Source organism: Artemia franciscana, chromosome 21 (assembly GCF_032884065.1).
Source record: "Artemia franciscana chromosome 21, ASM3288406v1, whole genome shotgun sequence".
In the NCBI taxonomy this organism is placed as follows: Eukaryota; Metazoa; Arthropoda; class Branchiopoda; order Anostraca; family Artemiidae; genus Artemia; species Artemia franciscana.
The window spans coordinates 27,416,475-27,433,451 of NC_088883.1; the positions used below are offsets into that span (position 1 = coordinate 27,416,475).

At 36.2% G+C, this 16,977-nt stretch overlaps 1 protein-coding gene across 2 annotated transcripts in view; it reads right to left on the reverse strand.

Moving 5' to 3' along the window:
• LOC136040658 (hyaluronan mediated motility receptor-like) overlaps window positions 1-16,977 on the reverse strand; it is a 92,948-nt gene that overhangs the window by 30,812 nt on the left and 45,159 nt on the right. For both annotated transcript variants that reach the window (XM_065724941.1, XM_065724942.1), the window contains 2 exons: window positions 13,173-14,615; window positions 1,087-2,439 (listed from right to left, as the gene is read on the reverse strand). In XM_065724941.1, coding sequence (XP_065581013.1) covers window positions 1,087-2,439; window positions 13,173-14,615 — 2,796 coding nt within the window. The remainder of the gene's footprint in view (window positions 1-1,086; window positions 2,440-13,172; window positions 14,616-16,977) is intronic.

Genomic DNA, 16,977 nt, shown 5'->3' on the forward strand with positions numbered 1-16,977 from the left:
GGAGAGTTGGATATAAATTTTTATAACGTTTAAATTTTATATTTTATTACGTTCAAGTTTTATATTTTATAAATTCTATATTTTTAAATTATATAACGTTAAATTTTATTATAATTGGATATGAATTTTATTTCTCCCAAATAGATCCATGGCTAATACTTTTTTTTGCTTTACAGATTCCTAAAATTGCAAGTAAAACTACACAAAATAAAACTGTGCCCCAACCAAGGGTGACGCTGGGTTTACCCATGTACTGTTTAATTTTATCAATTCGTTCCCAAATGGATAGAAAGAGGTCATAAGAAAGGAATAAATAATTGTACAAATTGTAACGGATATGCAACTCGTATGAATTTACTATTCATACGTAGGTAACGAATAGTAAATTTGGACTCAATGGAAGGTTACACGCCCTTCATAGGAGTGAAGCTTAGAACATGTCAAGGTGGAAGAGGAGCGTGTTCAGCTGTGTGGGCTATAGGCGCTTTAACGCTGAAACAAATTGCTACAAGTAGTAGTAGTAGTATAAATTGAAAACGAATACATATTGGTTCTCCAATGATGTCTAAAAGGTAAACATTTATGAAAAAAAAAAAAAACAACAGAGAAATCAAGACAAAGGAGATGCAAATAAATATAAATAGATAAATAAAAGGAAATTAATCCCAATTGACCAAAAGACTGTAAACGCAAAACACTAATAAGCTGGTAGAGCTTTTATTTGATATAATAAGTGTTTTATTTTTTTATAAGTTAGTTAAACTAAAAAGACAAAACTTTGGCTAAAATTTTTTTTTTTATCTCCATTTAAAGGTAAAAACAGTTTCAATATGGTTGACAAAAGTACAAACCACTGTTGTTTTGTTTTTTGTTTTTTATCTCTTTGTTAACATAAAAAAGAAGCAATATCCATAAAAACAAACAGAAAACAAAAAGAAAATGCAGTGAAGTAGCAGATGAATTAAACACAAAAAGTAGAAAGACAGCAAAAGAGAAAAAATTAAAGCATAAATTTTAGACACAAAGAAAAGATAAACAAGAAAGATCAGGAGAAATTGATTTGATTATAAACGAAAGAAAGCTTACTTTAAGCTGTTTTATCTCTTCTTCTCTTTTTCTTAGATCAGTCATCCATTTTTTCACCGATTCTTGAGACAATCTTTCCACCCTCATTAGCTCCAAAGATTTCTCTTCCAGCCTTGATTTAATTTCCGCATTTTCATCTGAAAGCTTACAGATATTTTCATTCAATTTCTTATTTTCTTCACAGCTTCCTTTCACATTACTTTCATATTTTAAATTCATTTCCGTTGCTAAGTCATACGCTTTCTTCAATTCCAGGGATCTGAGATTCAACTGTGATTTGATATCATTATTTTCGCTCTGAAGCTTCGAAATGTTCTCATGCAAATTTTTATTTTCTTCTTTACTTTTTTCAAGCCTACTTTCGTATTCTGCACCCTTCTCATTTGCAAGCTGAATTGCTTTTTCCCATTCCAATGATCTATCATTAAGTTTTGATTTAATTTCATCATGTTCGCTTATTAGCTTAAACATACTTTCTTGTAATTTTTCATTGTCTTCCTTGCTTTCTCTAAGCAGATTTTTGTATTCTATATTCTTTTCATTCGCCAGGTTATAATTCTCTTCGGCATTATCTAATTTCTGAAGCAAATCTTCTTTAGAGTTGTTGCTTTCGTTTAATTGCCTCTCCAAATTGCCCTTATATTGTTCAAGCTTTTCTCTGAAAGCAGTAATTTTTTCATATCCGACGAAGTCTCTTACTAAAACTTGATCATCTTGAACCTTGTCAAAGAAAGTCCAGAGTGACTCAGCAGCCCTATTTTGTTTCTCTAAATCCAACGACTTGCTTTCTAACGCTGATGTTATAGTTTTCATTTCCGTTTTGAGACTTTCATTTTGGTTTTGAATATTTTCGAAGTCAGATTTAATTGTCTCGTATTTTTCTTGTAAATTCTTTACTTTATTCTCTTGCATATTTTCATACTCAATCCATTCAATCATTTCTTCATTAGAACAATGCAGCTTTTTCTTCAAATCTTCAATTTCTTTCTGCTGTCTTTCAATTTCAATGGCATGATTTCGCTTTTCGCTTTCAAACCTTTTCGTAACAGCCGCAATTTCCGCATTTTTCACTTCCACCGTTTCCTCTAATTTTCTAACAGTTTTCATTATTTGTGCTTCTGAATCTTTATATATTTGCTCCACCAGATCTTTTTCTTTTTTCATTGTCTGCACTTCTTTTTCCTTCTTGTGTATTTTTTCGGTAAGTTCTTCCACTAGTTTACACTTCTCGGTTAACGTGAACTCTAAATCTTCTTTTTCTTCTTTGAATAGTTTTACCTGTATGCTGAAGGCTTCAAGTTGGATTTGAGCATCTTCAACTTGGTCTCTTGTAGCTTCAAGGTCTAATTCAACCTGCAAAAAATGAATGCCGATTGACAAACAAAAAATATATGTCGACAACCAAAAATTAAAAAAAAGTCGATTGCGCGGAACATGATCCGATTATAGTTCGAACTATTCTCGAAACCTTTCCATCTTTTTAGGGGGGGGGGTCGTTAGAGATGGATCGCTCTGTATCGGAACAAACCAGTCCATTTTACACGTACCGTTACCGCAACATTCCTATAAAATAGAAAATTTGTCTTGTGTTTGTTTACTAAGCTCATATTAAAGAGCTATTTGAGATATTTCTCTTACAAAGCAATTTTATTGTACCTACAATGGCAGAGCCGTGGCAGTTCTGGCCTCTGTCGCGCCCGAGCCAAAATCTAGATTAGCGCCCTCTTTTCTGTCTCCCAAAATTTTCACACCAAAATTTTTGTTTATTACCAAATTTTTCCATTGACTCGTATTTACATTTGGCTTTTATTACTTAGCCTCTGCAAAATCATTAATTACCTCGTCCCAACTGATTGTTTCTAGTTCTTTAAGTTCTACGGTCTTTAACCATAAATCCTTCAGTCACTCCTGGCCCATAGTCGACCTGACCTTTCTTATTAATTCATATAAGTACTGTCCACCCCCCTGCACCAAAAAAGTAACGACAGTTGTGAGAAAGTTGAAAAAAGGACGTTCATCTGCAATACATGGGATTACGGCAGATGTCCCGAAGACATCCCTTCGAGCCACCATAACTGCTTGGACTGCTCTCCTACTGGGCACATGGAATAGCGAAACACTCTCAATAGATTGAAACAGGGGCATATTGGTAAAACTCTTCAAGGGGGGTTATACACTAATCTATGAATGTTTTTGTTCTTCAAGATAAAGTATGGTGTCAAACAGGGATGTGTCCTATCCCAATTCCTATTCATAATTATTATGGACTACATTCTAGTCTTCAGACTCTGGAGTGAAGATTTGCAACCGACCAATCTCTGACCGGGACTTCGCTGACGTTGTTGTTCCTCTCGAAGAAGCGAAACAGCGACTTTAGCGGCTACTCGACACTAGAGATGGAAAGATCCAAAAAGTAGGGTTTACAGTGGATATCAGTATTCTCTGTATCAGTAATATCATATCAGAATATCAGTAATATCAATAATATCAGCGGAATATCAGTAATATCAGAATATCAGTGAGACAAACAGCATGGCTACATCTGACTTTCCACTGCAACTGAAATACAAAGATAGAGCAACTGAACAGGTCAATGAATTTAAGAGTCTCGAGAGTTGGAATAATTATAATGGTGAAATAGCCAATGAAATAAAGAGGAGGATTAGACAAGCTACATCAGCTTTTAATAAGTAGAAACCAATATGACGCAGTAAAAAAATACTCTATGCACTTGAAGCTTCGCCTCATAAATAGCAATGTCCATTCTCCTCAATACAAGTGAATTCTGGATACTAAATGTCCAAGAGGAGAAACGCACCCTAGCCTTTGAAAACACATGCCTTCGAAGAATACTGAACATATCGTGACAGGAAAAGGGCACAAATACAAGAGTTTGCCAGTAAACCGGTCAACCATTAGTTACTGACCTTCTTAAACGTAAGAGATGGACGTACCTTAGCTGCGTCCTTCATATGCCAGAGAATCGACTCCTATGTAATATTTTATGAGTGGTACCCTGAAGGAAGGCACGAAAGAGGTCCTCCAAGACAACCATTGCAACAACAGTATGAACAGGATCTGAGAAGAGGAGAGATACTTCTTCAGCCACAGTGGAAGGACGCCAGGGCTGCAGCTCAGTTCCGTGATGTCTTGTGAGGTTTCGTAGATGCCCTACGCGCCATTCCCGGCTCTAGAAGATCTACGATCTATGGTAAACGACCTCTCAGTATTGACCAACGACACTGCAATCGCTAATGACATAATTTATAATAGGCAACTCTTACTTATGTGAAAACCCCTTCATCTCTGCATTGCATTGCTAATTCTAACACATCTAACACCATCTTTCTTTAAGGAAATGTGTCGGTGTTGGATTATTTTCTTCCTATCTTAGAACTCATGGAACAACTGAAAGGGATTCTTATCATTGCTATATTTTACTTTTATTGTTACTTTCTTTAGTTTTCAAGGTATAATGATGAAGATGTGAGAAAAATAAGAATGTTCGATTCAATTTGCTTATACTTACCGATAATTACGCCCTCTACTTTATTTTAATAAAAATAAAATTTCAAAAATTGCAAAATGATTATACCCGTTAAATTATTTTTTTGGAAATTCGTGCCTCTAAAATTTCTGCGCCCGGGGCAAGTGCCCTCTCTGCCCCTGCTAAAACTGCCACTGTTGCAGAGCGATTCAGCAACTGTCTGATGGCCTTTATGAAATCAACCCGAAGTAGGGGGTTCAGCTTCAGTATCTTAATCTGAGGAAAACAAATCCAAGAAGTTACCGTCCGGTTTTTTCCATACGTCAGTCATTCTAGCACTGGGATCATGAAGGCAAAACCCAAATCTATCTTATAAATATTCAGACCTTTCAACGAAATACAATTAAAAAACAGGCGGACAGAAGTTAGCTCTGTAGCACTGCCTACGTGAAGAACCATGTGCCTTCAATGTACTATTTTTTCCACTGGCCACTTTGAATGGATGCAGAAACTTCGGACGGAACCATTTAATTAGAATTTGGGGGCTCTATTGCCCTTTTTAGAGGGGCAAAAATGATAGGAAGGTAGCCAGCCTCCTTTCTGTGCCGTTTTACTGCTACTCTGGCCCACGTAGCCCCCATACTATCGGATGAAAATTCTGAGACGATTATTTTATTAAGAAACGAACCGAGGTCTAATGAAAAGAACTCCGGGGTGGACATCACCCTAACAGCCCCAGGGACAAAGCCCTTATTTTTTGTAAATTAGCTAATGTTCACAGGTCGAAAAAGCAGCTATGTCCGGTCTTGGTTGTTGGATCAGCTAGAGGCTCTCAGGGATTTTTTAGTAGGCCATGATTCCCAGGGAGCATAATCAGGAAACGATATGCTTACCTAACAAGTCTAAAGATGTTATATGCACCCAAGTTTTTTAAATATTTGCAATATTTCTACAACAGCTTGAGTATTGAAGAGGGGGGGCAAGTGCATGTCGAATTATGACTTAAGAGAGAGAGGATTGAGCTAAATTAAAAGCCACCGCCTGTGTCCAGATTATTAGAATGCTATATCTACAATATCTAACGAAGAGTTCGGGGAATTGAGTTGAAACTTTTTTTTTTAATTTTGTGTTGGATGAGGGCTACATGTTTTTATATCTGCTCAAACCTAAACGTTTCTACAGTATCAATCACTAAAGGATTTTGAATCTATTCACGGTTAAGTAGAGAGGTAAATCAAAATATTGCCAGGTTATCAAAACAGTGTAGCAGCAATATTTTGGGAGCGGTTTAGGAGATCAAGAAAAAATTTTCAACGAGTTTTTTCGGGGGGGGGGGGGGGTATATTGGCCTCGAATTTTAAATTCGGAGGAGGGGCTGAAAAGTATCAGATCTGCTTAATCCTTTCGATACGTTAAGCCGCTCTGGGACAAGAATATATGCACGTCGAAGTACTGGAACCACGTAGAATATATAGCATGTCGAACTATGGGCCCACGTAGCCCCCATAATACCGGATGAAAATTCTGAGACGATTATTTTATTAAAAACCGAACCGAGGTCTAATGAAAATAAATCCGGGTGGACATCACCTCAACAGCCCCAGGGACAAAGTCCTTAATTTTTGTAAATTAGCTAATGTTCATAGGTAGGTTCTAGTCGAGAAGGCAGCTATGTTCGGTCTTGGTTGGCCATGATTCCCTGAGAGTATACTCAGGAAAAGAAATGCGTACCTAACAAGTCAAAAGACGTTATATGCACCCAAGTTTTTAGATTATCTTCAATATTTCTGCAATGGCTTGAGTATTGAAGAGGGGGGGAGGCAAGTATAAGTTGACATGGGAGAGAGGGCTGAGGTAAATTAGAAGCCACTGCATGTATCCAGATTATTCAAATGCTATACCTCCTATATCTACCGAGGAGTTTGGGGGATTGAGTTGAAACTTGTAGGAAGTTTCGGAGAAGGAAGGAGGAGGGTCAGAGGGGCTAAACCTTTTTGTGTTGAATGATGGCTACATATTTTTGTATCTGCTCAAACCTAAATGTTTCAGCAGTATCGGTCACTATAGGATTTTGAATCTATGCACGGTTAAGTAGAGAGGTAAATCAAAATATGTACAGGTTATCAAAACAATGTATCAGCAATGTCCTGGGAGCGGTTTAGGAGATCGAGTTTTTTGGGGGGAGGGGGAGGAGCATGTGGGCCTCGAATCTTAAACTGGGGGAGGGGCTGAAAAGATTAAAACATATTTCGTCTCAGATCTGCTTAATCGTTTCGATACGTTAAGCCCCTCAGGAACTAAAATATATGCAGGTCGAAGCAGTGGTTTAATTCAAAAGAAAATATATGTTCCTAGAGCAGTGGTTCTCAACCGATTTTGGGCTATGCCTTGCCTAGACACTTCTAAAATCATCACCGCCCCTCGTGATATTTAGATTTTGCTATTCAAAGTTTCACGGAAGGAAGGGTCCACCGGAAGGAAGCTTAAGAGACCATTAACTTGATATCATTTTCTTCGGGTCGTCCTCTAGGCCTGTACTGTACTAATGAAAAATATTGTCTGAATACACTTATATATGATGTCATTGCAATATATGATGCCTTATACGATATATGATGGCATTGCAATATTATCATGCATCTTTTTTGCTCAATAGATGCATATGAATGTAACGTAATCCACACGATTTTTTTTTTATTTAATAAGACTTTTTCAAAATTTACACAAATTATATATAGCCCACCAAAATACATTTATACCCCACCAGTGGGGATTATGCCCAACGTTATGAATCACGGACCAAGAGTAAAAAAATATGGTATCCACAATATCCCGAAACGACATGGAAGATCAGGCAAGCGGAACACAAGTTTCAAATTTAGAAGAGGAGGCATGGGTAAAAATGATATTCTTCAAACCTACTAAACTTTTTTGAAACTTATAATCTACTCATTGATAAATAGCAAGATGATGCTGGAAGGACTTTGAGGATCAAGTTGAAACTTTCGAGGAGTGTTTAGAGACAGGAAGGGGAGGGGGAGTAAGTTGACGACGATTCTTGACTTGGATAAGGGGACACAGGAGAAGAGTCTAAAGATGTTGATGTTTCACCTGTTTGAATTTTTTGGGTTAGGACCGGCTTATGGACTAGAATCTTTTCCTGGTGAAGCAGCGATTTAGACCGACAGAAACCATGTCTACCCATATTATTGTCAAAATAGCGTAACTACATTGCCTCAGCAACAACTTGTGGGGAGGGTGATGGAGGGGGCAGAGGAGAATCGAGAGAAATCATACATCTGGGATATCAAAATGACATATCTACAACATGTCAGGACCAGCTGTGCGGATAAAGCAGAAATTGTCTGAGTCTTGAGAAGAATATATTATATTTAAGAAAAGAGATAAGAGTGTCAAAACCTTTTTGTCTCTTAGATATTATTTTGTCCAAAAGAAGACTGATAGTTTTTCTTCAAAACTTGAAACTTATATCCGCAAGTTCTTGGGTCCGTGGGACCCTTATGCACGCAAAAAATTGAAACAATTAATTTCACACGAAAATAGACCCTTATACTTTCGTTCAGCATAGTTACTTAGTTTAGATCCTTTTCATCCTTCTAACCAAGACTTATATTTGAGGGGGGCGGGTGGGAGCCTAAATTTTGTCTCTCCAATAAGCTTGCAAATGGAATTCAGTTTCTAGGTTAGATAGAACCCAATATAAACCCTAATTTATAACTAATTTAGTCTGTACATATTCGTGAAGTAGGAGAACGGACCAATCTTTTTCTTTGTCCCTGATAGGTGTGTAACTTACAGAGTAGGGAAACAGGACCGGGTAGACCTTATTGAAAATTACATAAAAAAAACTAGGTTTTTTTAACTGAAAGTAAGGAGCGACATTAAAACTTAAAACGAACAGAAATTACTCCGTATATGAAATGGATTGTTCCCTCCGCAATCCCTCGCTCTTTACGCTAAAGCTTTTAATTGTTTTAAAAAGCAGAATTGTGGCAAAGAGTCAAACTTTAGCGTAAAGAGCGAGGGATTGCGGAGGGAACAATCCATTTCATATACGGAGTAATTTCTGTTCGTTTTAAGTTTTAATGTCGCTCCTTACTTTCAGTTAAAAAAACCTAGTTTTTTTTTATGTAATTTCTGAACGTTTTTGAATTAATGCATGTTTGATTTTGACTCTCCACACGTAAACTATTCAAACGAAATTTGCATATTAATTCCTTTTTTGGCTAAATGGCTTTCTCTTAGTTTTGATCATACGATTTTGAGAAATATGGGATGGGGAAGGAGGCCTAGTTGCCATGCAATTTTTCGGTTACATAAAAAGGCAACTATTAATTTTAATTTTAACGAATTTTTTTATTAGCAAAAAATATACGTAACTTTAGAATTAACTTACGTAACAAACTTTTATATTCTTTAATTATTATTATGTATATGAGGGGGTTTGTACCCTCGTTAATACCTCGTTCTTTACACTAAATCGTAAGTTTTGTCCCAATTCTTTAAGAATGACCCCTGAATCAGAAAGGCCGTAGAATAAATAGTTGAAATTACTAAAAATACTTTAGCATAAAGAACGAGGTATTTATCTCCTCCTAAATACCTCGCTCTTTATGCTAAAGTATTTTTAGAACCCCTCATATGCGTAATAATCTCTGTTCGTTTTAAGTTTCAATGCTACTTCTTCCTTTCATTTGAAAAAACGTTTTCATGTTTATTTTTCATTGTTTTCTTATAGTAATGCTAGAGAATCCTGCGCCCTTTTCATTGAATTTTTCTTCCCCCATGACAGATTCCTCCAAGGAAAGATCCTCCAACATAGCCCCCTCTCCTCAGCCCCACCCCCAAACAAAATAAAATCCCCCTGAAAACGTCTGTACACTTCCCAATAACCATTACTATATGTAAACACTGGTCAAAGTTTGTAACTTGCAGCCCCTCCCCCAGGGATTCTGGGGGAGTAAGTCATCCCCAAAGACATAGTTATTATGGTTTTCGACTATGCTGAACAAAATGGCTATCTCAAAATTTTGATCCGTTGACTTTGGGAAAAAAATGAGCGTGGGAGGGGGCCTAGATGCCCTCCAATTTTTTTGGTCACTTAAAAAAGGGCACTAGAACTTTTCATTTCCGTTAGAATGAGCCCTCTTGCGACATTCTAGGACCACTTGGTCAATACGATGACCCCTGGGAAAAAAAACAAAACAAAACAAAAAAACAAACAAATAAACACGCACCCGTGATTTGTCTTCTGGCAAAAAATACAAAATTCCACATTTTTGTAGATAGGAGCTTGAAACTTCTACAGTAGGGTTCTCTGATACGCTGATTCTGATGGTGTCATTTTCACTAAGATCCTACGACTTTTAGGGGGTGTTTCCTCCTATTTTCCTAAATAAGGCAAATTTTCTCAGGCTCGTAACTTTTGATGGGTAAGACTAAACTTGATGAAACTTATATATTTAAAATCAGCATTTAAATGCGATTCTTTTGATGTAGCTATTGATATCAAAATTCAACTTTTTAGAGTTTTGGTTACTATTGAGCCGGGTCGCTCCTTACTACAGTTCGTTACCACGAACTGTTTGATAGCAAAAAAAACTTGAGGACTGGTTCTATCAACAAATTACACTTGAAGCTCGGTAAACAAACTTTGTTCTGACATGTAACATGTGACAGACATGTTAGATCTTGTCACGTGTCACAATAGAAAATTTGAAACCTAGACTTACAGGTATATAGACAGAGATGTCAATGACCACAAAAACAATGGGACCGATATTGTTATACTGATTCATGACACCAAAAATAGATCTAAATTAGTTTTATCCTTGATCAGCTGGCAACTTAATCGGTAAGTATACTCACCCATAGGAACCTAAGATGAAAAGCTTAACTTCTAAAAAAATTAGAAAAAACATGGGTAGTGCCGATTCGTGAAATCCCCCAAAAAGGGCCAAACATTTTTTCTTTTAATTCGCGTGGAAATTACCGAAAGTAGACTGAACCAGTGTTGCATTGACGATGAGAATAAATTCTGGAAGATAAATATTGTTATATCGATTATATCCGTTACATCGATTATATCGATATCGGTTATATCGATGCTTATCGTAAAAAAAATCATTGCTTCACCGTCAATTACAATTTTATATCAATTAAAAAAACACCTCAATTAAAATTTGAAGAACTAGGAAACCTCATCAAAGACCAAAAGAGTACGGAAACAAATCTGGTGGTATAGATTCGTGGCATCCCATTTATTTATCTTCTTTCGGCTAACAGCACACAACTACTTTTAATATATGACCTTGACATGCATTCATAAAAAAAACAAAAAGCTACGACAAAATATAACATAAAGATTCTTTTAATAAAATGGTAAATTGAGATACATGTATAGCCAGGGGTGATAACATCGAAAGATTCTTTCAATAAAACGGTAAATTGAGACACATGTATAGCCAGGGGTGATGGATAGACCCGGACAATATCTCCTCCCATATATGAGCAACAAGTCCCCTCCCCATGCACCAAAATTCTACTAAACAAAACTATTATCAAGAATTTATTGTAGAAAATTACTACTGGTCAAAAAGTTTGATTGAATTTTGTCTAAAATTTAAACCATGATCAACAATTTTAATTCTTAAATAAAAAAAAAAGAACAAGAAAAAAGCAACTTGCAAATATTCCTATTATGATAAAACTATGTCCTGAAAAAAAGAGAAGTCAATTAAAAAATAGTTTTCAAAGCAAAAGTTTTTCCAAAGAAAGTAAAAGACCACAGTACAACCTAAGATGAACAAAAATACAAGTCATGTGATAATTCAAACCTAAAACAAACACAAATTACTATCGATGAAAAACCCAAAACGAACAGAAATTAAAACGAATAATCATAACAAAAAAAACAGGCTTTTTAAACTGTAATCGGTTCCAAAGACCAGTAAAGCAGTTTATTTTAGAACCCACCAAGGGTTTCACCTAGGGTTTCAACCCACCTAGCTGGATTCTAACAAGGATATTGCAAATCTCACTTTTCATATATTTTGTTTATGATACCATTAATATGGATGTATTTCAAAAGATGCACCTACGGCAAGGATACCACAAAGAGCTTATGGTAGGCGCGCCACTTTGCCTAGGATAGGAATTTAATGTGTCAGAATCAATAAAGGTGAGTAAGTATTCCTCTGAAGATTCCTGGAGGAAGATGATCACCTGGGAACATTTTATTAGATATGAAGTGTTTTACTTTTAATTTATGGCTTACATTTACTAATTACGATGCAGCATTTTTATGAGCCCTTGTTTTGGGTTGTACTGTTTGTCCGTGGTAATTGAATGGGTGAGTAGGGTTAAGCCCTTGTTGAAGTACCTAAGTACTTATCGGTCTTAACTAGTAAAGTAGGAAAATTTTTCTGTTTTCTGACCGAATAATTGTCCTTAACACATTGTAGAGATAATAAATACTGCTATAAACGAATAAATAAATCCTATTTCTGCTCGTTCTAGGTGTTTCAATATGGCTTTTTACCGTGTTTTAAAGGATTTTTGGAAAACTTTGTTGAAAATGAAATATATTATAAACGTCTTCTACTATATTTACTTCATTGAAAAACAAAAATAGAAACGACAATGAAATAAATTTTGGATTGCTGAGATTTCAAGAATTAATTTCATTATATACTGAATATCCAGTTTGTTTTCATTATTTCTTTCCAGTCGTCTTGATTATTTGTGATTTTATTTGTAGATTAGCTTAATTTATTGTTTTTACTTGTCGTCGATGTTATGAAAAACAAAAGCATTTGCGTCTATGTGTTGAGATACACAGACGCAAATGTCGTAACGAGCTTAAGACTCTAAGTTTGACTTGAACATTCAGTTTAATCTTACTTGTTTTTAGATTATCTTATTCATCTATATTAGAACCTGTTATCTCTATGTTTTCTACGACGGTTTATTTTAATTTCTGTTCATTTTTGGGTTTCATTTATTCTTGAATAATAATTCCTGGTCGTTTTGAGCATAAATTACTATGGGAATTTATAACTGCTAGTTTTAAGTTTAATATAGCTCTTTAGTTTTCTTTGATAAACTTTTTTTGGGTAGTTTTTTTCATAATTAATATTTAAAAAGTTCAGTAGGATGACACTCGTGAAAAGGAAGCCGTCGGTAACAGTTATAATTATGATTTTATATAATTACTAACTGCATTATATGATATTATTTATAAGTATTATATAATAATAAAGCATATAATTATTATTAATAATTGTCTAATTGTAATTATATACCTGTATATAATTACTAATTGTATGATTACAATTATCCATACTCTAGTTCCAAATATTATTTTAGTTTACTAGTTTCGGTAAAAGCCTGTTACGACTTTATCATATTTAGTGTTTGTGTAATCCTGAGTTGAAATGCTTTACTTTTAAAGGGCTCAGTCGACTGCCTGATTGTGCCCTAAGACTCGGAGGATCAACATTTTCGACAAAACGTCCAGGCAAAATTTGCATACACCTACTATGTGGTTGTAAGTTTGAATAAAAAAAACATAACTTACTTGTTTGAGTTTCTCAGAAACCTCTTCTTTCTCTGTCTTTAGGCTAGAAAGCAATAATTTTGTTTCTGAGAGATTTTCCAACAATGTTGCCACTTCAGTCGAAGCTCTCTTTTTGTCTTCAATAGCTAAATTTAGAGTTTCTTTTTTAACTTCTAATTCATCTTTAAGAACCTCTATTGAAACCTCGGCAGTTTCACGGCTTTTATGATAGTCTTCAATCTTCTGCAGCATAGCTTCATTAGCGTTAGTTAATTCTTTAATCTTATTTTTTGTCGCAGTCATTTCACTGGAGGTTAAACGAAGAGTCTCTTCTTGCCGATCATACATGGATTTCAAATCATCCAGAGACACTTGTAGGAAAGACGTACTGGAAGCCAAATTTGATACCTCAATTTGCTTTTCTTTTACCTCGGCTTCTAATGCTTTCTTCATAAGTTCTAACTCTTCCACCTTCTCTTCTAGGTTGATTATTCTGCGGCCACTGAGTTCTGCCACTGCTCCAGCATGTTGTGCAATATCCTCAAGATCTTTGAAAACACTGAAACATAGAGACTTAGTTACTTTCATTTCAGAAAGTAACTGGAGAATCTGATCATCGAGTTGTTCGTCTTTACTGATCATGTCGTTAAGAGTAGACTGTAACATTTCTCGCTTGTGCTTCTCTGCAATCAGAGCCTGGTCCAACAATACCGTCTCTTCATTTAGCAGCTTCTTTACCTTTTCAAATTCATCCACTTTTGATTTGAATTCTGAAAATGCAGTCTTTAGTCTTAGACATCCCTCCTTAGTCATCACATCAAAGTTTTTCGACATTACATCAACTGCTTCGTCAAACACTGACTCATATAAAGATTGGAAAGAGCTTCTAAACTCTGTGTGAGCTCCCTCCAGAAAAACTACTTTATTGGCTAAATGCCTTTCTCTATTCAACCAATCGGTATTCTGAATCTCAATCATCTCAAGCAGTGATTGGCGAATTGACTCAGACTCCTTCAACTTTGTTTCCAACTCTGGATGAACAATATTGTTCGTCGGGGGTTTGGTTTTACTCAACAATTGGCTTTCATATTCAGCGTTTAATCTCACTAGTTCAAGCTGGACATAATTCTCATATTCTTCCCATTGACAACGTTTGGAAGTAAATTCTTCATTTGTTTTTTCAAGCACGTTCTTCAGAAAATCAATCTCATTCTTAAGTTTCTCTTCTTTTTCTTTGATTTGGTTTTCATATGTGATTCTAAGAGATTCGCAGATTGTTTTAGTCTTTTCTTCTGTTGTTAAGTCAGTCTGAGCCAGGGCTTGTTGAAGTTGATTGATTCGTTTTTCATATTCAACTCTAATTTCTATGATTGAGTCTTTCAAATGTAATATCTCATCTTCTCGATTTGCAACAACCGACGATAGCTCTTTATACTTTGACTCGAAATCAGGGCGTCGAAGAGGCTAAAAAACAAGGCATGTAATAAGAAACACATAAATAATTAGTTAGGTGCGGCTCGGGATTTATACTTTCCAAAAGAGAAAACACTTATAAAGGGGCCCAAAAATTACCCAACTATAGGGAAATACCCTAACATCGTTAACATTATGAAGCCACCACTTTCTTTTTCCCCCATAAAACAATCACAGGAAGTTTTGAATTAACGTTTACTCTTTGTTTCCTTTTAGCAATGTCAAAGTAATCTGTGTGAATTTTAGACTTGAAAAGTCAGATATCAAAAAAGAAATCCAACTAAAAGGAATCCAAGACTGTGTGAATGAAATCATTACAATTACAAAACGGAAAATCCAGAGGATGAAATACATATAAGTACACTTAGCATTGTCTGACGTTTTCTAGTACTTTAAAACTAGCTACAGATCATTAGGAGTCACAAGTATGATCAGGTTGCTTTTTTAACATTTGTTTGACTCTTATTCACATTTCTACGTTCATTAGACGTATATGAGAGAGGCTCCCGAGGCAGTGTATTACTCAATTTCTCTGTCATTACCTTTGTTCAGGTAGGCTTAGATGGTGACTGTGATAAAGAGCTAACATTAAAATTCACGGAATAGGACATGAAGTTGAACATGTTGTTTTTAGGCCACATTAATTACAGCTCTGTGAAAAGCACTATTGGAAATCAGATTTCACATCGATTAGGCCAATGATTAACGAATCAAAGCGAGGCTGTATGGTATTTCTTGTATCCGAGTTCAGAGAATGATGTTTATTGGGTCTGGTTCACATGAATTAATGGCACTTCCGGCGATCTGGCAGGGGGGGGGGTCGACATCAAAGGCCAAGACGTAACTATTGACGTCATTATTGACGTGTTGCAGGCAGTATGATGTCAAGAATATGGCTCTTTAAAATAGTCGGAATACAAAATTGTATGAACCGCAATTTCATTTTTAATAAGAAGTTTTGGTGGAATTTCACATTGTAAATTAAGCTCTGTAGCACAACAATGTTCTTGTTCTTCCTTTTAAATTATAAATACATTCGCAAATTTGATGGCAGGCCGTTAAGCCTCTACAAAACAAAAATCTTAATTTGCATTTCTTCTAAATTTGCATAAGGAGAAAATGTCAATTGAATAATATTCATCAACTTCCTTCTTGAATGTCCGTAGGTTTGTGGAGCAGATTACTCTTTCTGGTAAGTTGTTCCAATGCTGAACAACTCGGTTGCCGAAAGTCCATCGGCCCATGTCCTTGTAAAAACGTTCCATACTCACTTTGTACTGATGTCCTCGGAGATGATTTTTATTGAACTGCACGGCTGGTACGTTATCATAGGCTCCATTGCAGAGCTTGTACATTTCAATAAGATCACCACGGTGGAATCTATAGGCGAGGGTTGGGATTTCAAGCTTTCTAAGCCGCTCTTCGTAGGGAAGGAAGCGTAACCTGGGAGAGAATTTAGTTATCCTCCTCTGAACATTTTCGAGAGCATCTATGTCCTTGTTGTAGTATGGTCTTGTAGAACAATGTCCATACTCAAGAATCGGGCGGACAAGGGACTTATAGAGCGTAGCAAGCATTTTGTCGTCCTCGCACGAGAAGTTTCTTCTGATAATACCAGCAACTTTGGAAGCCTTCTTGACGACAGCTTCATAGTGGCTACTGAAGTTCAGTTCAGAATCCACTAAGATGCCTAGGTCTCTTTCTTCTCTACTAAGAGTGAGTGCAGCGGAACCAAGAAAGTATGAGGACGAAAAGTTTTGTGGACCCAGAGTGAGGATATGACTTTTCTGGGTATTGATTTCCATGATCCACTTCTTCATCCAGTCATCGATTCGTTGGAGATCCGCCTGCAGGTGGTGAATGTCTTCACATGACGAGATGACGCGATAGAGCTTTGTGTCGTCCGCGTAGAGAAGGATGTCAGATTTGATGCCCTCAACTAGGTCGTTGATGTAGAGATTAAACAGAAGGGGGCCGAGAATTGACCCCTGGGGTACTCCGCTAAGAACTTCTTCTTCGGTATTGCTGAGACAACCTTCTACGCACACAACTTGCTTTCTGCCAGTTAAGAAGTCCGTAATCCACTGAAGAAGACTAAATGAGGACCCGGATGAGGAGAGACCGTATTTCCTGAGCTTCTTGACGAGACGCTTATGGGGAACTTTGTCAAAGGCTTTCTTGAGATCCAAGTATATGATATCAATCTGGAACCCTTTGTCGATGTTTTTCTTCCAATCATCTGTGGCACAAAGCAGTTGGATCTCTGCAGATCGTTCCTTAAGAAAACCAAACTGCTTTTCGGTAAGTATTTTTTCTCGTTTTAAGTGTTCTAGGGTGTGGTCTGCAATGAGAG